Raw genomic sequence first — 26,471 nt, forward strand, 5'->3', positions numbered from 1 at the left:
CCCAAGTCAATATCAAAGTCAATATCAAAGGGAACAAATTATCTAAATCCTGAGAGATCACCGTGATATATTCGTCTAGACTACTCATTAAATTTCAACAGTTCAATCAACATTGCTTATCATCAGCTCAACATCAATCCCATCGGCAAACCCATCAAACAAAAGAAGTGAACTTTCTTTTCATCTTCATTGTATTAATTCCTTCGTGCCAAATAAAATCAAAGAAAACAAGCAATAAGAAAAAACCAATAATTCAGAACGCACCTAATATCTTCGAGGATTTACACAGATACCATTCAATTGTTTTTGTAATTACATATCAAACATACATGATGCCACCTTCCCTACACATATAAAAAGTTTAAATGTTGGTATAAATGTAACAATTAAAGTTTAGGTGCCTTTAAAATAGTTCAACAAGAAAACAGTAACAATTATAAGGAACAGGAATCATTAAATCAAAGGTGACTTTAACAATGGTTCCAAAAATAATAAAAATGAGTAGAAAAGAAACCAGGAGGAGGACTAAATGAATAGAAATAACCCAAAACACCCCCAACAATCTTAAGCAAAAAACTGCTCCATAAACTCACCAAATTAAATATTATTGTTCAAAGATCACCTCCTTCAATGAAGATCCACAAGATAACCTGGCAGAATTAATAAAATTAGAATTTACTAGAAATTAGTTTAGAATTCAAACTCTATAGATAACATATATTCATCAACACATAAATAACAAAATATTTTAATGATAAAAGAGACAATTTATAATAAAAAACATAAAATCACTCAAAGAACATACTAGCCTAATTAGTCAATGTCCAAAAGGGTAATGTATCATCAACAAACATACATAATTTTCTATTTATAATAAGAAAGTTTCAAACAAGAATTTCATAATCAATATAACCAGTGCTAGTTTCAAAATAAAACATGATTTGCATTAAGAAGAGTTGTTATGTTTAACTGAACTAGCATGCTAGGAAATAAATCTTTCGACCATATGAATCAAATCAAATTTCAAGAATTTATGCAAAAATTAATCAAGGCAAAGCTATCGAAAATATATAATATAAATATATGAAACATGTGCAATAATAATTAAATACGAAAGCATGCTAACAGCCTCAAAAATATCTAATAATCTGAGCATTAAGGATAGCGTTCAAAAAAATGTATATACTAACTACCTAATTCCTATGTATATCTAACACCTAAGTTTTACTCTCTTTTTTTACATTTATACAGCACAAATATTTCATATAACATCAAAAATACAGCACTTGTAACTTTTAAAAAGAATTGATGCGTGCAGGAGAATCCGAGGCGATAATGATTATTTATAGTACTAGAGTTGCAAGAGAACCCAACACACATTAAGATAATATAAATGATGTTCAGAAACATACATGGAAAAGCCGAGAAGAGAAGAAATCCACTATAAATTGAAGGTTACACGTAAAATCTCGTCCCGCATACGAAAAAAAGTGACGCAATCTTTCAACTTACAATGTCACAGTGTGCGAAGGATCTTATTGGAATGAATGGGCGGCGGCCGATTGTAATCAAAGGCAGCCGGCAAGTGGTGGTCGGCGGTGCTTAGTTGTGATCGTCAACTGCAGGAATAATGTTGAACTTCAACTCTTTCTCCAAGCTTCAAGCTCTCTCTTCAGACTTCAAGTTTTCTCTTCAAAATTCAAACTCTTATTTGCTCTCATGAGAGGGGTGAGGCTCTATTTATAGCATCCCGATTGCAATTACCGAAGTAATACGAACCACTTTGATTGAACGGCTCAGAAGACTTCTCTCAATCAGACAATGTTTGATGCACATTTGGGTGCCTTAACGATGTACAAATTGAGCGATCTTAGGTTCGTTGAATTCGTCTTATCGAGATGTTTGAATCGACCATAAAGTCACCAGATTGGACATCCATTTGACTTTGCAAATATGCCTGAAAAGCTTCCAAAAGTGATTGGTTTAATGACTTGATTTGAGCTTGATTTGACTCAAATTCAACCAATTTTGGTATCATTTGGTTTGTCTCATCGAGTCGGTCAGGTTGACTGTAGAATTGTTGAAATTAGAGTTCTGGATTACTCTTAATCGAAATTTGTAAATTTCTTGCTCAAAAAATTATCTTGATGTACGTGTAATGCCTCGAGATTTATGCAGGATAATGGAAATTTATTGATGGTGTATCAAGAATAATACATATTTCATGCATAGGTAAGATGGAATGTATGTGAAAATTGAAGTTTAGGTGTTAGATATGCAAATACATAAGAATCAAATGGTATGTAAATATTCCGAAAAAAAAATTATCCTCTAATAAATAAAATGCTATTTACTTCCGATTTTGGAGCACTCAAAAGCACACCCTGGGGTCCAACTTGGCAAAACCAAACAAATAGGGTTGTAAATGAACCAATGCACTCGATGAACAGCTTGAACTCGACTTGATTAAGGCTCGATCATGTTCGTTCAAATTAGTAAATAAACAACCTTAAGCAATTTTTAGAAGCTCGAAGCTTAAATGAACTAAACATGAACGTAATCAAACTCGTTCGTTTATGTTCACGAACAAGCTCGTTTGTCGTTCAACAGGTAACTTGTTAAATATTCGATATTAAGCTTCATAATAACTCGTATTATATAAATGATATATTATTTATAAAATATATAAATAATTAAAATTTATTGAATTATAGATTTAATAGTAATATATTATTATATCAAAAATATTTTTAGTTTAACCATTAATTATACATTTATTTTTTTAATATGTGAATGGTAATTTAGAATGAGATATTTACAGTTAGAGAATGACAAGATTTTTCTTGTACACTTTTCATAAACTTGAAAATAATAAGTTCATTTTTTTATAACTATCACACTGCAATTACAAACAACATTATTGTTATTATTTACTTGTTAATATACTAAAGTAAATGAGAATCCCTATAGCTTTTATAATCAATTTTGCTCTTCCACTTAAACAATTTGGACTATTGTAGTCCTATCAATAAAAATTATATAGCTAATTAGTAAGGTTCAAAGATTACAAAATTCATAATCGATAAATTAGTAGTTGCGATTAAATTTACAAAATTATTTCTTAAATTTTTTATATGAAAATCTAAATTCTCGTTTAAATTTTTAGCTCATTTAAATACATATTCACTAGTTATAAGCAAATCAAGTACAAATCCAAGTTCGAATATTGAAAAAATTAAACAAATCAAGCTTGAACAATGTGTGAAAGCTTGACACAAGCTCAAGACAAACATAAACAACTTATAATTATACCAAGCCAATTCTGAACAATGATATACTCAACTCGGCTCGGCCCGATTACAGCCCTATAGACAAGTGCTAACCAGAAATTTCTCACATTGCAAAGCAAGGAGCATAAGGGTTATTTGGGATCACATTTGTTTTAGTTTTTATTTATTATTTATATTTTTGTTTTGTTTATATTTTAATTTGAATTAATACATATTTGGTTATTATAGTTGTCTTTAAAAGCACTCAAAACATATTCTAGGGGTTTCGAATGTCTTTAAAAATAAGATAATTTTTTCTTAAAAACAAAAAATAAAAATATTTAAAATTATACTGATCAGATATTTAAAAAAAAAATAAAAACAAACAAAAAATAAAAGCGATGTCAAAAGGGTCCATCGTTTCTTTGTACAGAATATGCAAAAAAAAAAAAAATATGTTTCTAGTGCTACTGCAGATCCATAAGCATTTTCTAGTTATAAAAAAGCGGTATAAACATTTCAAACTACAATAACAAAAGAAAAAAGCATTCCAGTTATTAAACAAATAAGTAATTTTATCTTACTTGAAATAGAAGGCCCTCTAGCCACATCACACCACTGGAGTTAGCAGAGGCTTTTTCAGCACATGAGCCTCCAAATTCCAAATAACCAGGTCCGCCATTTCCTTCCGAGTCTCCACCGTGCCACTTCCGACATGAGGTAACAGCACCACATTGTCAAGCCCGAAAAGCTCCTCTGGGACTTGAGGTTCATTCTCGAATACATCAAGCCCTGCCCCTCCCAGTCGGCCTTCAACAAGCGCTTTAACGAGCTCAGGCTCATCCACAAGAGGTCCACGACCGATGTTCACAAGGAAGCCGTTAGGGCCCAAAGCATCAATAACCTCCCTATTTACGATGTGGAAAGTGTCATGGGTGAGAGCACAAGCGACGAAGAGCACATCGGAGTTTGTTGCCAGAGATATGAGGCTTGGGTAGTATTTGTAGTGCGTGTTTGGCTTCTCTGTTCTCGAGTGGTAGCCAATAGTACAATTGAAGGCTTCAGCTCTCTTGGCGATTGCTAAGCCAATCCTGCCGAGTCCGAGAATGCCAACTTTTTTGTCACTGAACTGCAGGATGAGATAATCCGCATTTTTAGTTTCATATAATTTGACATCTAGCACCTTTATGTTCATACATAATCTTGACTCAATAAATAGAAAGTGAATAATAAAATCAATCAACCTAGTGTTGCTCTAAGATTATTGCCTCCTGTTATGATATGCAAATCGAGTTTCTTTTTTTTTTCCGTCATAATCAAGTAGTCATCCTCAGTTTTATTTTCATTTTTCAAAATGTTATTGGCAGTAAAAAGATTCATAACTTTGCATCATAGGATGAAAGCTAATAATCTTTCAAAAAAGTGCAATACTCATCAATACATAACATAGCAAATCTTTCTGATGCTTGAAAAATTATAATGATTACATGAAGCTAGTAAATTTAAGGCACGGAAATATTGATGTTATAGATTTTAGTGTGTCATGTACCAGGGTGTCAGGTAATCATAATTTTAGTCTTCATAGTAAATTTAAAAAAAAAGGTAAGAAAGATGCCTAATGAAAATAAAACAAGTTTCTTACTTTAATTTACTTAAGACTCTTCATAGACTCCATCCAAGACTCATAATACGACAACATCCTGATTCAAACAGTCATTTGATTTATGTTTTTTTTTCTTTTTCCAATCACAGATTTAACAGAGTAAGTGTCATTAAAATCTGTTAATTCACAGTAAATATCGCATGAGGTCAAACAAACGAAAAAGTTTTGCAAACCAGTACGTATCTGGTAATGATAGAGCCCATGAAAGCCAGTTAAATTTGGTTAAAAATAAAAATAGAAACAAAAACCAAAATTGATCTCAAACATGTCCTAAGCTTGTGTCAGATGCCCTTAAAAAGCAACGCAAATCAATATCCATTTCCCAAGTCCTCGAGAATTTTACTAACCCTTCTTCACAGCAGTAAGTAAAGATACCTTTATTCAATTCCACCTTAATGAGTGGAGATACCCAACACTAATATTATAAAGAGAGAAGCCTATAGTATAAGCTCATAAAGCTCTAAAAGAAAAATTACTAGTTGGAGGGCTATATTATAAGAGAAAAGGGAAAGGCTTACGATAAGAGAATAAAAGAATAAGCATGTATTTTGTATCTTAAATTTCTCAATGGGGTATATAAATCATCAGGATGTGTAAAACATACATCTAATTTTCTCTTTTAGTCGTATTATCCAACAGAAAGAAAAAGTATATAATTTTGAGTTCAGGATGATTTTATGTACAATTCTTAACTATGCATATGATTAATTCATTTCTGAGCATAATTTATTGTATGCGTGATTAGACAATATACATACGATCAATAAAGTATTAAGGAATCTTAATTCAATGATTAGAGAATACTAAAGTTCCACAATTGCTAGTTCAATAATAATCTTCAACGTAATCACATCATCCATATGATTGTTGGTAGGGCTGTAAATGAACTAGTGCACTCAATGAAAAAGAACTCGAATCGATTAAGACTCTATCATGCTAGTTCAAATTAGTAGATAAACAAGCTTGAACAATCTTTTAAACTCGAATCTTAAATGAACTAAACATAACCATAGTCAAACTTGTTCATTTATGTTCATGAACAAACTCTTCTGTTGCTTAAGAAGTAACTTGTTAAATACTCGATATAAAGCTTGAATATAGATCGTATCATATATGATATATTATTTAAATAAAATTTAATTTGCTAGAACTTATTTAATTATTAATTATTAATTATTTGAAAATTAACAAGATAGAGTTCTAAAAGTGAACATCACATTTGTTCATTCTTTTTTATTGTGCTTGATATGACCGCCTTTGATTTTTTGAATTATTTTTACAATTAATGAATGGATTCACATTATGAGTTTGTAATATTAGTTCATTTATTTTTTTTTCTCTTGTTTCAATATTTTTCTCTATCTTAAAATTCATTCTTGTGAGAATATATCTACTATAAACACTAGATAACAACATGTGGGTTAGTTTGTTTGTCTATATGATTTATTCAATTATTTATTTATTTAGATTTGTAAAATTTATATTTTTTATATGAAAATCTAGATGCTTGTTTGAACATTTAGTTCGTTTAAATACTCGTTCACTTGTCATAAACAAATTAAGTACCAAAAAAAGTTCAAATTTTGAAAATTTTAAACAAGTCAAGCTTAAACAATATGTGAAAGCTCGACACAAGCTCAAACCGAATATGAACAGCTTATAATTGTACAAAGCCAAGTCCAAACTATGATATACTCGGCTTGACCCGGCTCGATTACAACCCTAATTGTGGGAACCCTAATTGTGGGATCATACGTACAATAGAGATCACCCCGTGTAAAGATTTTCTTTAAAAAAAATTAATATGAGTAATATGCATAGAAGTGCGTACATTGGCCATTCATTCAAGCTTAAAGCATTACAATATTATCTTCATTCAATAAAAATAAAAAATAAATTTTAAATATCTGGAAGCCCTGAATTTGCTTAAAGCTCTTTCCGTTATTGAGTCCTTGATATTTAATAATGCATGAACTAATGAAAATGCCCAAATTTATAAGAAATAAATGAAAAAAATGGCTTGAGCGGGAGTTTATTAGAAAGGATTTCAAGCTTGGACCAAAAGTTTATCGAATGATTCACAATTAAAAATTATTTTCAAGAAAATTAAAATCCACATGATCTAGTCCATTCACTGTAGTTAAAATTTACCCCTTTTGGAGTTGTTGATATCGAGAACAGGAAAAACTAGCAATGTTTTAAAGGATAATGGACAAAGATTGGAAATTAAGGAGTGATAAGATTGGTCCTAGTGCAATCATCTGGCCAAGAACATTAAACCAAACATTTTTTTGGGAGGTAACCTATGTGTCATCTTGATGAATTTGATTGTGTTTTCTTTAGCTGCTTTATTTTGATGTAGTAGATTGTGTGTATGAGTTGAGGAAAATTTAGGACGTATGGATTTTCAGCCTGGGCACCAAAACGCTTGACCCTAAAAACCCAATGTTACCTCCTTTCGTCTAGTGCTTAAGCGCTTGGCTGTGGAATCCCAGTGCTATCCCTTTTGTCTGAGCACCTCAGGCTTGCATGGGTGCTTAGGCACAAACTTTTGTCATATATCTTATTACGTAGATTTTGATAGGCACTTAGGCACAACAAATGGGAAACTTAGCGCCGCTCTTTTATTTACTTAGTTTGCCCTCTTCTAATTCATTTAACTTCAATGTTTTGTTAAGTTTCCCTAGCTGACAAAACCGAGAAATCCAAAGGTTTTCTTGGGCTTTGAGGTGAGATCTTTTCATATTTTATTTCCATTTTGTCGACTCATTTGGCTAAATCGCATTCTCCTTCATTTTCCTTGTGATCCATGGCCCCTAAACACAAGGGAGGGAAATGCCTCACCACATTTGACTCTAAAAATTTTGTTAGAATTTAGACAAAAGCTTGTTACAAAGATTTTTTAGTTTCTAAAGAACTCATTCTGGAGAGGGGATTCCTAAACCCTGAGGGTGGGGTTGAAGCATTAATTTCTAGCTATGATACTTATGAAGTTTTATGCAAATTTAAAGAAACAAAAGATGAGAATGTTTTTGTCAAAGGGAAACAGATTGATTTTAGTTCCACCAAAATCAATTCGCTTTTGAGCATCCTAACATACCTGACGATGAATACTCTAGTTTCACACCATCTGATTCTGATATTATTGAAATCATTACTTTTATACCCATAGCAGCTGACACATTAATGACAATAAAATAGTTAATTTTCATGTAGTTGCTTTGATGCCAAGTCGTAGACCTGACATTCTTTAATTCATACGAAACTCCTCCCACTACAACTATCACTACGGTTACCGAGGAAAGAGTAACTCTGAATTATTTTATCCATCAAGAAAAATTCATTGATGTAAGGAATATAATCAACAATTCCATTTTCAATATTCTTAAAGGGGGAAAGACTATGGTCATGAGAATCCTCAGTGATTTTCGCTCTTTGATTGAAGTTTGGAGAGAAATTTGAAGGTTTAGAGCAGTTATACCCCAATATAGTCATTACAAAGAAGACCATTGGTACTTAATGGAGGACTTCCTTTGAGATGAAAAAACTCTTCCAAGCCTCGACCTACTTTCAGTTATATTTCTAAGAGATTAGATACTCTGAGCGATGATGCGGCCATTATTCAATAGTAACAGCATGATATGGGTCAGAGATTAGATTTTTATATTGATCAACACGATCGTAGATGGCAACGAGACTTTGACAGAAATGTTCTGACACAGCCAGATGCACCAGAGGACCAATGATTTTCAGTTTCTTGACGTGCCACCTTTTCGATTTTATGAAGATACAACAGAGCAAATGGAGGAAGATGATGAAAATGAAGAAGATGATGAGGGCGGTTATGCTGATCCTTTTGATTTTCGGACTTCACTTGTGTGCGTACATTTTATTTTTATTTTGTTCCTTCTAATTAATTTGATCTATAGATATTTATGTGATTGTGTTGATAAATCGTGGATTACTGTATTTTTATTCTTCCATGTGATATGACATTTATTTTATGTATACTATTATCATGAGTTTCCTTACATTGATCATGTTTTGTGACTTATTTAATTCATGTGATAAATATGTTATTCTGATGTGATATTTATTATTGTTTGTATTATAATTTTCTATTATTGCATATTCATATTCTATCATGTTATGATCATTTCTATGTTCAGTTATTTGCATGTCTAGTATAAAATAAATTTTGGGAAAATTTTTTTGTAAAAATTACACCCTACAATAAGAGTTTATATCTAAATTTTGGATTTTCATAAAAAATTAAAAATTTATTAAAATTTAGTGTGATTTAATAATAGAGAGAAAAAGATAAATGTGACATGAACATTCATTAAACTCACTAATAATTGTCCTCTAAATATACTTAATTACTCTTATATATAAGGATTCTTAAACACCTAAACTAAAATTGACTACATATAAAATTAATTCATCAATATATAAAATTTAATAATTATTCAATTCAAATAATTTAATTCTTAGTTAGTAACTTTTGAATTAAGTTAGGAAACAATTAATAATTTGACTTAGAAAACACTTAGAATTCAAAATCATTAAAGAAAAGCTTAATCAATATAGTAATCCTCAATAAAAGTTAAAAGAAAAAGGAAAATAAATCAAAAGAGAGAGAAAAATAAAAAAGACTCAAGTTTATAAAGAGATAAACTTAAGAACTTTAAGTATTGAATTACTTGAAGGCAAGTAACATTTAAGTTTCAAAAATTTTGATGTGTAGAAAATATGTGTTATTTCTTATATGTTTTTCAATTATTTATATAAGTTTATACTTTTCCAGGATATATTTATGTGTACTGCACTTTATAAGTTGAAAGTTAGCAAGGGGGAGCATATTGACCAAGTTTATGCTAAGTTCATATCAAGCGCCTCGATGCCCAATCCAAGCGCCTAGGCGCCAGACCTAGTACCTCATTCGGCTAGGACAACAGAGAGATTGAAAACCCATCAACTAGCCTTGGCGCTTAGGTGTTCAAATCAACCCCATCCAGCATGCATGAATGACAAACGAGGCAAAAACCCAGTGCTCTATCTTGGCACCTAAGCGCCCTAACCAGAAAACCCAACGCTACCCTTTCGCACCTAGGCGTCTGAAGAGGAATTTCCTACATGCTTGAAACCGAGGGCGTGGCAACCCATCGCCCCTGCATAGCACTTATGCGCCCATAATTGACCTTTAATAGTTTGCATGGTTTCGACAAGATTTTGTGATAAATAGCATCCATTCGAAGGAGAAGGAGCTTTCTTCTAGTGTTTTTCCTTATTTAATTACTGTGCGAATGAAGTGAGGTATTGGGAGTATGTGGGTGTGAGCATTTTTAGAGAGTTTAGTGAGTTTTCTACATTTTGAGTGTGTGAGAGAGTAAATCCATGTGGAAATCATTGTACAAGGAAAGATTAAAATGGAGCAAATCAAGATTTCTCTTAGGTTAAATTGTTCTTTTTTGATAAACAATTTCAATTTGATTTTCAAAAAAAATTATTTTAGTTTCTCTCAACATGTCTAGAAACTAATTACTCTATACTTCTTTGATTTAGATATATGATAAATCGTATTCTTTCCGTGAGGTTTTTTTAAGATTTTATGGCGTTTTATTGCATGTTGGTGTGTTATCTTTTTAATCTTAATTTACTTTCGATCTGGTCAATTGAAATGTTAAAACTCTTTGTGATCTAAAACTACTGACTGTAGGCTAGAAGAAAAAGTAAGAAAATACTAAATCACTTACTAGAATAAGAATATTGTCAATAGAAGATTGTAAGCACATAGCAAAATGGAGAAATCCTAGAAGATTTTGCAAAATTACTCAAAACTTAACTAATTTTTTAGTTTTCAATGTTTCTTATGTCTGGCAATACAATAAGGAGTATTTGTCTCTGGTTGCCAACATTTAGTTTGGAAATTCTTTGGAAGAGTACCAATGATTCACAGGATTTAATTCAAAGAAGCATATTTATCACATTATAAGACACAATTTTGTAGATTTAACTTTTAACAAAATTAAATTTTAGATACATTTAAGTTTCACAACCTTTCAACCATTCAAATTAAACCTAGTAGAAGTATACTAGAAATTTCACATTTTTGGAAAATTGTTGTGTGCTCTGTGGGATCGACACACGGACTCTTAGATTCATATACTACTTGATCAACACATATACTTATGTGGTTTATTCATGCTTCACTGCATCGCGGATCAGTTGATTCATTTGCTCCTATTTGACTTCAATAAGTGTTAGTAAGAGTTAAACTTACCCAAAGAATCTTCACCTACTCTTAGAGTTGTTCCTTATTAGTTGTTATGCACTACTTTAAGAGGTATCATCAAAGTAATTCAATGAGGATAGAAAAATGATAGTCATAATAGACAATCTAAAAGTTCAATGAAATAAGAAAGATGGTTGAGAAAAGAGTTTGCTTAAGAAAATAACAAAGAAAAAGAAAATATCAAAATAAAAAGAACAATGTAGCATGTTTCATATCAATTTTATTTAGGAAATACAACCTTTTGCCATAATCATTGCTTGTTTCCACCCTAACATTAAAAGTATTCCCGACATTTAACAATCACAGCCATGTACCCACAAAAAAGAAATGTCCACGGACAAACAATGTTAACCAAAGTAGAGACACCCACACTTTATTATTTCTCGTTTTATCCCATGCCTATTGCTCAACCAAGAAAGGCATCGTTTAAGGCATGGATGAGTTGTTGCACGAGAAATGAGGTGTCGTTGAAATAATGTTCATATCAATATAGAATACCTTCAATAGCAAAGATATTAATATTATCTTCTAAATGGTACATTTGACTCAATATGATCAGCCAAATTTTCTATATACAAGTGAGTGGTCAAATAACTTGAGAAATAGATGACTATTGATTCAAAAAATTAGTGTTGAAACATTACAAAATGTGAGAAAATCGAGTAATTAACATTACTTAGAACATAACATGACAATAAATGTTAGGGAAGCATCAAAATTCCACAAATGCTTTCTTCGGTCTAAAGGAAAATGAATGAATTAAAAATAAAATCCCAATAACTAAAGCATTCATTACGAATCACCAACCATTGTTTTAAACTTTTCAAACCCTTTATTTATTTTCTTCACTAAAAGTTTTAGTATCCAAAGACAAGGTAAAAGATTATGCATTTAGCACCAAGAAAAAAGCATGTTCCTTCCTTTATGTGAACATTTTCAATAAAGCTCATTACTAAATTTTCTAACATTTTTTAATGTTTCAGCACTAATTTATTGAATCAACAGTCTGAAGGAAAAAGAATGAAGATAAATGGTAGGGAAACATTAATATTCCACAGATGCTTTCTTTGGTCGGAACGAAAATGAATGAATTGAAATAAAATCCCAATAATTAATGCATTCCTTATGAATCACCAACCATTGTTTTAATCTTTTCAAACCCTTTATTTAATTCCTTCATTAAAAGTTTTAGTATCCAAAGACAGGCACAGGATTATGCATTTAGCACCAAGAAAAAAGTATGATCCTTCCTTTATGTGAAAATTTTCAATAAGGCTCATCAAAGTGTAGTTTTATTTGAATGTTATATACCCATGGAACTTCTAAAAAAGTTGCATATTGTTAGTGTAATGTCATGAAATGTTATTACAAAATTTTGGGCATTTAGTTTGCTTTTATTTTTAGATAACAAACTAAGAAATTACTTCTATATTTTTGCAAATATCTAGAAGTCACTCAAAATTTGAAAAAATAATACATGTCAAGCCATCTTTTATTTTTATGACTTATATGCCTGGATTGCATATTTTGCTTTCGTCTTTGTGTTTATCGAACAGCCAAAGTTGAAGATAAGCATGTTGCCTGCTTTGTAGTATCCATCAACTAGTTGATGAAGGCGTACATATCTCCTTCCATGTCCATTCCACTACTCTATCTCCTTCAGCAAGAATTCTTCAAGCACAGGGGATGTTGGTCATTAAAACAAGACTAAAGTAACCATTTGAAGATATATACTTTCAATTGCTAAGTGTTAACAAGTGAAAAAAAAGGGCAAAAATATTAACAATTCTTGATGGAGCAACACAGATCTATCACGTTCAGAAAGCCGGCTATTTTCTTTACAAATCCCTCACATGCTATGAGAATCATTAGAAACCTACATTTGTAATCAAGCTTAACTTTTAAATCATGTTTATCTAGCTAAAGCATTATAAGTTGGTCAAAATTTTACTTCAAAACTATCATTGTTGGCTCATTATTTACATTCTTCTACTAGAATAACTAGTTCTATAACCTGTGTAAATAACAAGGGTAATTGTGAACAACACATTATAGGATAATAGTTAGGGGTTAGATTTAATAGTTGTATTTTAACTCAAAAGATAATACTATGGCAATCGGTTATTTGCTCAGAAAATAATCATATCTTTAGAGAAAAAAAATTTAATTAAATGCATGGTGCTTGAGAGATAGACCTTTATACAATGGTTAAAAACCAAACAACCACCATGGAGCTTTTAACATCCCCTTCTTGCGTGAAAAAGACTCTTTCATCAGAGTAATAAATATAACAGCCATTGCTGATTATGTGGTTACCTTTGTAGTAAGCCGGTAAGCCCCATTTTTCAACCAGACACCGCTCCGCACGAAGCGATCGCTCTGACAGATCTGCCGCATGGTGCAAATCGCCAAGCCAATGGCGAGGTCCGCGACGTCCTCCGTAAGAACGTCGGGGGTGTTGGTAACCCTAATTCCCTTCTCCCTGCACTTATCGAGGTCGATCTTGTCGAGCCCCACGCTGAAGGTTGCAACGATCTCCAGCGCCGGCAGAGCGTCGATCATATCTGCGTCGGCTCCCATCACGGAGTTCCCCACCACCGCCCGTATCTCGCCGGAGTTAGCCCGGAGAAATTCCTTACGCTTTTCGGGAGGCGAATCCCAGAGACGGAAGAGCTTGAACCGCCGGCCTAGCTCCTCCTCCAGATAGGAGTCCATTGGATTCGTGAAAAGAACGCCGAGGGATTCCATTTTAGGAAGAGTTGAGCTAGGGTTTAGTGGGGTTTAGGGTTTTCGTCCCCCAGTTTATCGTTGATCGTTGACGATAACCTGAGGAAATGACAAAAGAAATTAAATTAAATACACTAGGGACGGAACGAGGAATCAGCTGTTGAGATAAAACAGCGAACAGGATTAAGATCCAATAGGAATTATGAATAAGGGCGTGTGGCCAGTTAATTTGTCTTTCTATATTCGGTCGGGTGTCAAAAATTTATTCGGCACACGCACATGACTCGAATTCTACTTGAAAAAGCCCGAGTTATGATTGACCCGAATATTTTTCGAGTTGAGCTCGGGGCTGAGAATTCAATCTATTTATTATTTGGGTCGGATTCGGGTTAAACCAGAAAACCAAAACATGACCCGAATAAGCATGTGATTTCAAGTCGGGTTCAAATTTGCAAGTCAAGCTCTGGTTCGGGTTTAAGTTTTGACCCATTTATTACTCGGGTCAAGTCATTTTTGGGTCAAACCCAAATTGAACCCGTTGACCCGACTTGACACCTTATGATGCCATATAACCAACCACGCATTGTCAATACTATATTTCATTGGTGAATCATTGAATACTATATGTCATGAGTGAATTATTGAATACTATAGTTCATGGGTTGATAAATTGTTGAATACCAAATATTATGAGCAAATAGTGAATCACATTGTCAAGTAAAAATATATGGATAGTTTGCATGTAAAGATTATTGAGCTCTCATGGGAGAATTAATCATTGACAAAGTCATTTTGTCATGGGTCAATTGTTCAATTGAACATGCCACTTATTAGTGTTTTTATCATATTGCTCATTCAACTCCTACACTCAGTCAGTCCCTTTGTTGCTCTCATACATTGGTAAGATATAGTCACCCTTATTGGGCTTCAACTTAGGCCAAAGACTTTTTTTCACATGGGTAATCATTCAATGCTATCATGCTCCTGATTATGATTTTTTTTTGTTTTTTTTTTTTTTTTGTAAAAAGGGGATTAAGACTTCAAGTTAGGATCCATCTGAGTAATGCAGCTCGTGTTGACAACTTTTGATACCTGGGGTGTGATGGGGATTTGTCTAAGAGAGATTGTATAGTCACATGTAACATTTGTGTGAAAGTTTATGTTCTATTTATACAAGAAGTTTCTATTGATTTCTTTTATGGTTGTTCCCCTAATGTGATTGTTAGTTTATTGAAGTTCATGTGTAGGTGAATTTGTCGAATATAATGAGTTGTCTAAAAATGAATATTAAGTGAGGGCTCCAAAAATTGACGATCGTTCCCCAGGACAACTCTCTACAATTCACTTTTATTTTTATTTTGAGAGAGCTTTGGAAGGTCGAATTTTCAAAAGGCATCTCATGATTCTATCAGCTCGGGTGGTCGTGATCCTTGATCTACTTAGTCGGAGAAAGTAGTCGACCCAACTTGATAGAAGGATTCTTGTCAGCATTCATGGTTTGAATCGTCCAAAAGATACTTGTAGATATGGGGTCGATATTTATCTAAGGGAACAAATTTAAGTAGATCTCGACTAACAGAATGTTTTATTTGAATCAATTGTACCCCTATAATTCACAATTCAAAAGGTAGAAAGTCATTAAGGAGTATACAGGTTGTGGTTGTAACCGTAATATAATTGTGTCATTTGGCGGCAACCACTTTGTCAGAGGGCTCTAGTTGTAACTATTATTTTGTGGTGTCATTTGGTGGCAAAACCAAGCGAACATAGGACTTGGGTCATATTCTTACTAGCATGCATTTATTTTGATTGTGAATATATTGATACATTTGATGTGGCATTAGCTCTTTATGAGTTGAAGTTAGTTGCCCTCAACAAACTGTTGTGGATGGTGAATGGAATTTGCTTTTAGCTTTAGTGATTTATTCTTAGCATGGATATTTTAATTATTTATTCTAAAAGTCCTGATTTAAAAGATTGACCCCTCCGGTTAAAATTTTCAATCAACACGATCATCATTGGGGTATTGAATATTTAAAACTTTTATATTTGAAGTGGGGACATTTATTTTTGTGAATTTAAGCTTTTCAAAGCATAAGTCTTGTCGACTAATATCTTTATAGGAAGAAGAATCAGATTAGGTGATTTGAACTTGTAAATTAGGATTTTGACATTTATTTCGAGATCGCTAGACTTGTCAACTTTAGTCCTTATGAGGAGAATGATCAAACTAGTTGGGTGGGACTTACAAACCTATCCTATAGAAAAGGAAACTCGATTAGTCTGCGTCACATTCTCAAACATAATATTTATAGCATTTAATATGTTGGTTGGAGCATATGCGGGCTTTACATTTCATGTATTTGGTTACTTCAAACAACTGTGTATGTCTTAAGGCAATTCACATAATTTTAAAGCATGAATTGAAAAAATAATTGCTTTAAAAATGAAACATATAAGATTAAAGTTATATGAATTTGTCTTATTTAAATGAATACATCAATGCATGCATATGTTCACTTTAAGCTATTTAAAATACCGTCTTCTATTCGCTTGCAAACATGTTGTGAATCCAGTGGCAGAACTGAACATACAAGTCATAGTTTAATATTTAAGAATAATATTTATATTTTTGAATTTAACTCCAATTTATGCGTTCATATTTGAGTCAATTTGCCAGCCCCTACGCTTGGACCCAACCAAGCTTAACTCAAATTTATGATATTTCATTATTATATCAAGTTCAAACACCAATTTATAGAATTTTGTACTCGATTTATATTTAGCCCCCAAATTGCAAAATTTAATATTCAATTTAAGTTCAGCCAACTAGTTTATGACATTTCATATTCAATTTAAGCTTAGCCCTTTTAATTTATGATATCTCATATTTTAGTCAAGCTTACACGCCTATCGTCTCCAATTTATGATCTTGCAAATTAAATTTAAGCTTAGCCGCTCCAATTTATTTATTTAAATATATTGCTTAAACATTCATTTACATTAAAACTTCAACTTTTATTTAATAATTTTCAATTATAATTAGGTTTGAAACTTTTAATTCAAGATTTATGTTTCTTTTTATTTATATATCGATTTAAAGTCAAAATAATTCAATTTCTTAAGAACATTTACAAGTCCAAAATCGCTTTAAATTTTGTCAGCCTCCGATATCAACCCCCATTTGAGAGCACGAGAGAATGACAACCTTCCTAGATATCTTAAAAGATGAGTTGGTAAGTGTGGAGAGACACTACAATCAAAGAACAAAAGTGTGAATTTAACCTGCGATCTTAAAAGTCTTAACGAGTCTTTTGAAGTACCTGCACAACAGGTTAAATCGCAAACCAACATTCTTCTAGTGATACTTTGTTTTCCTCACTGGTACTCAATTTCGCACAGACAGGTACTTAGTTACTTTTTCATGAACGAGCGATTTAAAATCCCCAATTTTAAAAGGTTTAAAAAAAAATTCCAAAAGAGTCCGTTGTTTTACCCGAACCATACTTAAATTCCCCATGAATGAGAATTCGTGCTTTATCGAGTGGATACTTTCAAAGAATTGCTCTACTGCCAGAAAATAATATCTTTGGGTGTTGATGGCTGCGATCTTCAATGGGGAGGATTGACGACAACACAGTAAAAGTACGACACAAGTTTCTTTTTTCTTATTTTACAATCTTACAACAAAAAGAAAGGATCGTGAACAGTAACAATGGCTCGGGTAGATGCTGCAGCTAGGTCTAACCAGATAAGACCACAGAACCAGGTAAGAAAGAAGTGTGCGTGACTTGTAATGTGAATGACAGCAAGCGAACAGGAACAGTGAAATGGAGAAGGCACAGACTTCCATGGAATCGGTTTGAGTGAGCAAAGGGAGTTGCGAGGAGCTTAGGTTGTGCGAAACGAGAGAGAGGAGCCCATGTCGTTGGCTTCTGCGCTGGGAGGCGAAGGTAATGGGAAGTCAATTATTTCTAAGTATAGGAACTCTGAACAGTAAATATTAGCAGAAGTACTAGAGGAATTATTCCACAAGTCATGCAACGCCTACATCTTTAACCCAACCATTCCCGCATTACAGCCAGAGCTCCTTATTCATTAAGTATGACAAGAGGGGAAAGGGGTAGGGGAAGGGAAGAGATAGGGAAGCAACGGTGGGTGGCCGGTTATCTGCTCGTGTGGAGCATCATCTAGGAACATAATATGATTTTTCTGCAGGGGTGAACATCCTCGAGTCTATGACTCTAAGCAATGCTGGTAACAATTAATACACTCCAACTGCTTGTGAAAATGTCAAGACAAAATCCCTTGGCCGCAACCTTGATAGACCGGGCGATCAACCTTTGAAAGTGGACAAGGAAGCAACCACACTTTGAAAAGCCATGAAATTTTGATTTACTTGGGGAATGCACCAAGATCAAAGGCCACTTTCAACAAGGGTCGAGCAATTAAAGACCTAAACATATCCAAACTGAAGCTGGCTTTGATCGAGACAACATCACTTGTGATAACACCAGAATGCTTCTTAATAAGGATGCCAATGATGCTAATCAAATGAAACTTGAAAAGGTAATCGTGGATAAGCTCCTTGGAAGGAAAATTCCCTTCTTGATTCTCAAATGTTAACTATATCGGAAATGGTCTCATTTAGGCAAATTCCACCTTTTCTTTGTTGATGTCGACTGATTTATCTACATTTTCGAATGTATTGAGGCTCAAGATGCGGTTCTAAAAGGTGGCCTTGGATCGTCTCAGGCTCAATTGTTGGAATCGACAAGTGGACTCCCAACCTTTCACTGACTTCCATGCAATGATTTACATCCCCAATATTAAACCTTTTTCATTCTTAATATATATTAAAATGAATAGAGCTTCTATTGCATTGTTATTGAAACCTTAGTTTATTAATCTACAATTCATATTCTCTAAACTCTTACAATTATGCATATATCTATATATATATATATATAAGAAAAAGTTGTAGTTTATATTTTCTTCCAACTTCCAAAATCATTTTCTTGGGTTTAATGTATACTTGGGATTACTTTGATGAAATGGATTTGATGTATGGTTTAGTTCTGGAATGATATATGGATTCACACTTGCTTGTTATCAATTGTGGAATCTCCCATTAAAATTATATTCTCTAGTAGTTAGATGGTGGAAGATTTTTATGTCTCCACGCACCATATAACTTTTGAAAGACATCTATCTAAATGACCAAGTACGAAATTTTGACTAATAACATACCTTCCAGGAGAAAGTAAATATTACATTAAAAATGGGTTTAACATCCAGATGATGAAAATCTTCATAAGTCTACAGAATCAGAGTTTTCTCTCTTACCCTAAAGGTGTGAGATAAGATTTATTTCAATTATGATGCGTGTTCCCTACAGGAGCAAGTTCTTGTAGTTAATTACATCTCTAGAGTCGTAAGTCCTAAAGAAGACTCTCGATTAATGTAATGAGTATAATTATCAAAGGTCAGACTTTCATGATTGAAGTGGTTGAAGATAAGTAGTGAATCCAAATTAGAAGAATTAAGCTCAAAGGAATGAGACTTATAATCTGATGGCAGTATGTCATGGGAAAGACTCAAATGAAGGGATTCGACCATCCAATGGAGGAGGTCGATACACAAAGAGGGATGGTTGAACAGTTTGAAAAAGACTGATGATGAGTTTGAATTGATCAGATGAGATCAAAAGTTGAATAAAAAATATTTGATTTTATTGAAGAAAATGATTAGAATGTCTAAGCTAAGGACAGAGTTAGGTAAGAAGAATTATTAGATGAGAAGTGAAACCCTATACTCTATAAGAAATTCTAAGAGGTGAATTAACCTAGACTTCGGCAATAATATTCCCGATCAAGATAGCCATAGCTTTTCGTCGCCCATGGGACATGGTAAACGTCAACTATAAACAGTCTCATAATCAGGAATCCCCTTTGAATGTTGTAGCATAGAATATTTGTATTTTTGAAGCGGTTTGAAATATCATCGTCGGTAACCATGAGTTACATCATTCTAAGGTATTCTCTCTAGTTTCAGGGGGTAGGTTTATTTATTTTGTATGTCCTACTCCTTAGAATTAACTAGGGCACCTATCAAACTAACCTAGGTTTCTATACTTGGATTAACCTGATTTAAGTGTATGATCCTCAATTTAATGTTTAAATTAGCTAACCTAAGGTTCATGTCAGATCTACCTAGGTTCTATCATTGTCTTTTATCTTAGTGTATTTTAAAAGTTATTTGAGATTCAATATTGAATTCATGTTTTGTTTCAATTCGTATGTTTGTCGGTCGTGGTGGGAAATAAAAGTATATTGGATTCATGTTTAGTTTCAAGTCCTAGATTTGTCAGTCGTGATGAAAAATCAAAGTTTTCCTTAACTTTTTGAGTTTATTTTGATTAGTATTTGATTTTGATGTTTGTAGAGAAAACCATCATGTGAGAAGTTTTTATCCTTTTTTTTATTTATTTTTTGTTATTTTTGCTTTATTTTTGAAGACTACACATGAAATAAAACATGAAATGACACATGAAATAAAACAAACAACATACATTGTGTTAGGATTAGACTAAGGTGAGCTAGATTTAGCCTTCGATTAGACTTGTGGTAGGGTTAAGCTAAGGTGAGCTAGATTTCCAGCTTATGTCAGCTCAGAATTAAGCTCATATATGACATGGATCAGCTGGTTTGGGCCCAAGTTGGATCTGGGTTGACCTGGATTAGACCTGGGTTGATCTGGGTTCGACCTGGGTCGGACCTGGGTTGGATTTGAGTTGACCTCAGTTGGACCTGGATTGTATTTGGGCTGACCTTGGTTGGACCTAGGTTGATTAATCAAGGCACTGCTATATTCTACCCGAAAATACAAACAAAAGTAATGAACTAAGTTGCTCAGTGTGAGGGGCGTGTCAAGACTTAATCCTGATAAGGAATAGTTGATGTCAGCTCATTCCTCTAGACCACACTAGATAGGCTTAGTGATTCTAACTCAATAGTATGCAATGGCTATACTTGGACCCACCATAGATTTAGAGAGACAAGGCATCGGCTTTTGTTGAGATCGATGTGCAAAAAAAACTGACAAACCTGAGAAAGGAAAGATATATGTTCGTTTTATAATGAGCTTTAATTAGTTAATAAATTTATCTCAACTCAGAATTAATAACCTAAAGAATTAACTTACATCATCAACCGCAGTTGTGACTAAATTAATGAACCTTGTCTCAATATGATGGTGCCATATGAGACGTGCTCCAACTTTCAACGGTTCATCAACTAGATCTATGGAAAGGAATGGTCAAAGCCAAACCAGATCTAACTATCTTGTCCCAAAGTATTCAATCACTTTACTAGATGATAGTGGCTATAACCTATGTCTAATAAGTCAAGACGTGAACTGCATGACCAACCTTTTGTTGATTAACAATCCATGAACCTGGGAAAGGAAAGTGTATCGTGTAGGCGTTCAATAGACCATACGATTGGATAGGTGACCATTTACTAAACTAGATATTCAAGTCTAAAGTGTTGAATTGATCGGACTCCAAAATCCATCGACATCAATTCGCCCTGTCGACTTTAATAAGTTAGTCCACCTAAGTTTAAGGACAGCGTTCCGACACAAAGTCAGGCCATGACTAACTCTAGGGAGCGGTTACATATACATAATTTTATCTTAGTTTTTCGCAAAGGTGTCAGTTCCTTTGGGTCGGATGTATATAAACCAAAACTGACGGGCCCTAAAGAAAGGAATAAAATATTTTGTTGGTATGCAATAAGTTGGACTGAGAGAAAGTTTGTTAGGAGATTTACCTTAACTCAAATTTATCAACGTAAATAATTAATCCACAAAATAAATCTTGACTGGCCTGGAATTAATCAACATGGCCACATTATGATGGGGAAACGTGGGGTGTACTCCAACTTCCAATGGACCAAGCAAACTTGTGGAGAGTTTGAATAAGATCAAACTAAGTTTGACAAACTTTTTTTTTCGATGTGAGATAAGTATATTGGATGTCGGTAAGACATACCCTGACCCAGATTTATTAACTCAACGGATTGACGATTGTAAGAAGATCAATCAACCTAATCACATTGTGTTGGCGCCACGAAGGGCGTACTCCAACATCAATGGACCTGAAGAATGTTCAAATAAAGGGTTATGATGAACTAAACTGAAATACGGAACCACGGTTTTTTTCCCTTGCCCTACAGGTGTAAGATATGATTTATTTTAATTTTAGGATATCATTTCCTATAAGGGCAAGCCCTTGTAGTTAATTACATCTATAGAGTCGTGACCCCTAAAGAAAACTGTTGATTAATGTAATGAGTCAAATTATCAAAGGTTACATTTTTCATAAAATATTAATAAATGCGATTTCTAGGTTATAAGATGTAAAACATACAACATATATAATTAACTTTCAATTCCAAATTTTGTATGATTACTTGTGAAAAAACATCAAGGATTAAATACATCAATTTTCCAACGAAGAAATTACCTAATTAAAGACCATATAATATATATGATGAGATTTGATTTTTTAAATGGTGAAATACAACATTTCGTGCATAGAAAAGGCGGTATATATGTAAAAATTAAAGCTTTGGTGTTAGATATGCAAATACATCGAAATTGAGTGGTAAGTATATAAATTTAAATCTTTAAAAAGGTAAACTATAGTATATTGATCTATCATATTCAATTTTGTATGCCATCTGAGCATCTTTCCTATACTCTTTGAAAATTCCTCAATAAGCATACATTGGAATTGGCAATGTCTCCTTTTAGTAATAAACTAGACTCATATCATTAATTTAATGTCATCAATTTTCATCACAAACAATACGAATATTAACTAACAATAAAAAAATTTATTAAATTAATGAGATTGACGGCTTCGATAAATTTTATCAAGATTAAAATTAGGTTGCTTTCCATAAAAAAAATCGACAACCAATATGTAAAATCATTTTTATGAAACATGTTTTACAAAACAATTTTAAATATATACTAAAAAAAGAACTTTTTCAAGGCAAAGTATCGCAGAAATACACAATATTTAAACCTCAATCATCCATAATAGTTTTTTTTCTATTTTTAACACACGACAATGATGTCTGACACACAACCAACAAATTTTCATCATCCAACACGAATTTCGAGGCATGACATGAATCTCGAGATTATATTTTGAACAACAAAACGTTCAAATCTTGATAAAAAGTCATCTAGAGCTCCGATTTCAGCAAACTTATAGTCAAACTGACCGCTCGATGAGACGAACCTAATGATATAAAAACTAGTCTAATCCTAGTCAAATCAAGCTCAGATCAAGTCATAAAACCACCTTTGAAAGATTTCCAAACACATTTGGAAAATCAAACGACTGTCAAAAATGACAAGTTTATACTCAAATTGAGCGGCTCGACAAGACGAATCCAACGAGCCCAAGATCACTCAATTCTGACATCATTAAGACACTCAAATGTCCATTAAAAGCCATATGATCGAGAGAAGCTCTCTGAACCATCCGATTAAAATGATTCATATTTCTGCATTAATTGCACCCAGAACATTACAAATAGAGTCTCATCCCTCTCATGAAGGGAAGAGAAGTCTAGAGAGAGTCTGAGGTCTTGAGAAGAAGCTGTAGACCACCGCCGACCTCAGACGACTACCACCGACCTCAGACGACCACCGCCGACCGTCATCGATCACCGTCGATCTCAGAGGACCACGCTGACCGTCATCGATCACCGTCGACCGTCGTCAACCTCCACCTACCGTCATCGATTACCACCAACTGGACGTCGTCAGTCGACGTTGTACCTTGAAAAACATAGTTATCATTTCATGTCTGTGAGACAAGGGATTTCTGTAATCATCAATCAATACTAGATTTCTGCAACTGGGCCAGGCCCCGTGGTTTTATCCCTATGGGTTTTCCACATAAAAACTTCTGGAGTCATCAACACTTTTTTTTATTTCATCTGTGTGTGCTGAACTTTCGTACGATGCTAAGACGTAATTTTTTACTCTACCGCCGCGAATTTTTTAGTACCCATCAGTTTGACGCCGTCTGTGGGAAACTTTCAATCCCACCACTGAAGTGCTTGCTCAATTTCCTACATGGCCAGCAGGCAAAATATTCGGGACAACGGAGTAGCTCGTTCTAACTCCCATCGTTCCAGGGAACAGTCACGAAGTCAAGGGCGACATGTTTCTTCATCTTCCCGCCCTGGAAGACGTTATCCAACCAACAAGGGGGTTTCGAGTCCTTCTATGGAAGAACGAATACGTAGAATGGAGGAATCTCAACTGGAGATCATACAATTCCTACGAGGGATCCAACAACCACTATCCACACCGATGACCGAAACTCGTTTACCATTAAACACCCGGAGGGACTCGTACTGCACCCCCTACTCAAGAAAGAACAGTTCCCTTACCAGGACATGATGCTGAACTTTTAGACACTGCAAGTTCCACTCATCCATCTCATGCAGCTCCCATGACACCACCACATCTTGCTACCATTCCAGATGATGTCATACGTAATGAACTACGTAGTCTCGTCCGAGAAGAGTTCCCCATAGAGAAAAAAAATCGCTTCCACACTCACCCTAACATCCTTGAATCCTCTCCCTTAGTGAATGAGGTCCTCCAACACCCTATCCCAACAGGCTTCAAGCTGCCGAACATTGACGCATATGAAAGGATAACTGAACCCTACGAAAATATCGATCATTATCGAACCATCATGCACATTCAACGTGTCTCTGACGTGCTTCTATGTCAGGTGTTCCCAGCCACTCTTAAGGGACAAGTTCGACCCTGGTTCTACTCTCAGTCGACGTTATAACTTAGAAAGCTAGTAATCATTTCTCGCATGTGGAACAAGGGACATCTGTAATCATCAACTTATAGTAGATTTTTACAACTGGGTCAGGCCCCGTGGTTTTTCCCCTTTACGGGTTTTCCACGTAAAAGCTTCTATGTGCTTCTATGTGATCACAGCTTGAGCTTGATTCATTTCCATCTGAGTGTGTGTTGAATCATCGCGCAACGCTAAGACGATAATTTATTACTCTACCGCCATAAATTTTCTACCTCGCAATCAATGATTAAAATTCTTTTTAAACGCTCGGAGTTTAAATGACCTAACCATAAATATAGTTGAACTTGTTCACTATGTTCACAAATAAGCTTGTTTGTTGTTCAACAAATAATTTGTTAAATACTCGATAGTAAACTCGATGATAGACCGTATGACATATGATATATTTTTTAAGTAAAATTTAATTAAATAGAATATTAACTCATTTGTTGATAGTTCGATGATAGCTTATATCATATATGATAGCTTGATATTAAGTTTCTGTAGGTTTCAAAGTTGTCATTTTTAGTTGTTTGAAAGGATTTATGTTAAATCATGTTTAAATATCATACAAATTATTCTACTAAACATCTCCTAAGCGAGAGATTTAGGGCAAAAAGGAGGAGAAACTAGATTTAAGATATTGCAGGGTTTAGAGTTTATAATTAATAAATTAATAGCTGTGATCAAATTTATAAAATTATTTTAATGCATTTTTTATATGAAAAGCTAGATATTTCTTGAATTTTTAGCCCGTTCATTAACTCGTTTAAAAACCCGTTCACTTTTCATAAACAAATCTAAGTCCAGACATTGAAAATTTTAAACAAGTGAAATTTGAATAATATATGAAAGTTCGACACAAGCTCAAGCCGAATATGAACAAGTTATAATTATATCAAGCCAAATCTAAATTATGATATACTCGGCTCGACACAGCTCAATAACAGCCCTAACTATGGCGCAGAGAAAATCAAGCATAAGTGGTAAACTAAGATAAATCAAAAGTTAAAAGAGGTCCAACTACAAAACAATGACCAAATAACAACAAAAACCCAGCAACAGGGAAAGAGCTAGAAGGAACTACTAGAGTCATACCCCTTAGAAATAGCATAATTTTTTTTGGTCCATGAATGAAAATATATAGATGGGAATTAGCTCCCTCGAGTTCTGTAAGAAAAGGAAAATAAATTGATATTTATTTTAGGGGAAGAAATACACGGATTACCTTGCTCGCTGCTTTCGAGTAGGAGCGGAGGAGGAGAAAGATGGGAGTTTCGGATGTTTGTAGAAACCGCGATGAATTCGTTGCCTTCCCAATTAGATGGAGCGGAGGGAAGGAGAAAAAAGATGGGAGTTTCGTATGTCGCGATATGAAGTCGTTGCATTCCCAATTAGGTCGAGCGGAGCGGAGGACGAGAAAGAAAGATGGCAGTTTCGGACGTCTGTAGCTCAGGCGGAGCTGAGGAGGATAAAGATGGGAGTTTCGGAGGTCTGTGAGGCCACGATCGCGATGAAGTCGCTGCCTTCAAATCGCCGCCGAATTTGCTACCCGCGCAGGGATTATTAATATTAAATTTTTAGATTCTATATATATATATATATATATAT

The 26,471-nt window shown here is 33.8% G+C and overlaps 1 protein-coding gene across 3 annotated transcripts in view; it reads right to left on the minus strand.

The window, feature by feature from the left end:
- Positions 1 to 434: 434 nt before the first annotated feature.
- Positions 435 to 26,471, minus strand: part of LOC110028267 (hydroxyphenylpyruvate reductase) — a 26,839-nt gene continuing 802 nt past the window's right edge. Inside the window, exons 2-4 of one of the 3 annotated variants that reach the window (XM_020730040.1) lie at positions 13,544 to 13,891; positions 3,854 to 4,398; positions 435 to 650 (exon numbers count right to left, since the gene is read on the minus strand). In XM_020730040.1, the coding sequence (XP_020585699.1) occupies positions 3,880 to 4,398; positions 13,544 to 13,891 (867 nt within the window). In that variant the 3' untranslated portion in view covers positions 435 to 650; positions 3,854 to 3,879. Of the gene's footprint in view, positions 651 to 3,853; positions 4,399 to 13,543; positions 14,035 to 26,471 lie in introns of those variants that run through there. The other 2 variants (XM_020730039.1, XM_020730041.1) reach the window with 2 other exon arrangements.

The sequence above is a fragment of the Phalaenopsis equestris genome, unplaced genomic scaffold (assembly GCF_001263595.1).
Source record: "Phalaenopsis equestris unplaced genomic scaffold, ASM126359v1 Scaffold000507, whole genome shotgun sequence".
NCBI classification, from domain to species: Eukaryota; Viridiplantae; Streptophyta; class Magnoliopsida; order Asparagales; family Orchidaceae; genus Phalaenopsis; species Phalaenopsis equestris.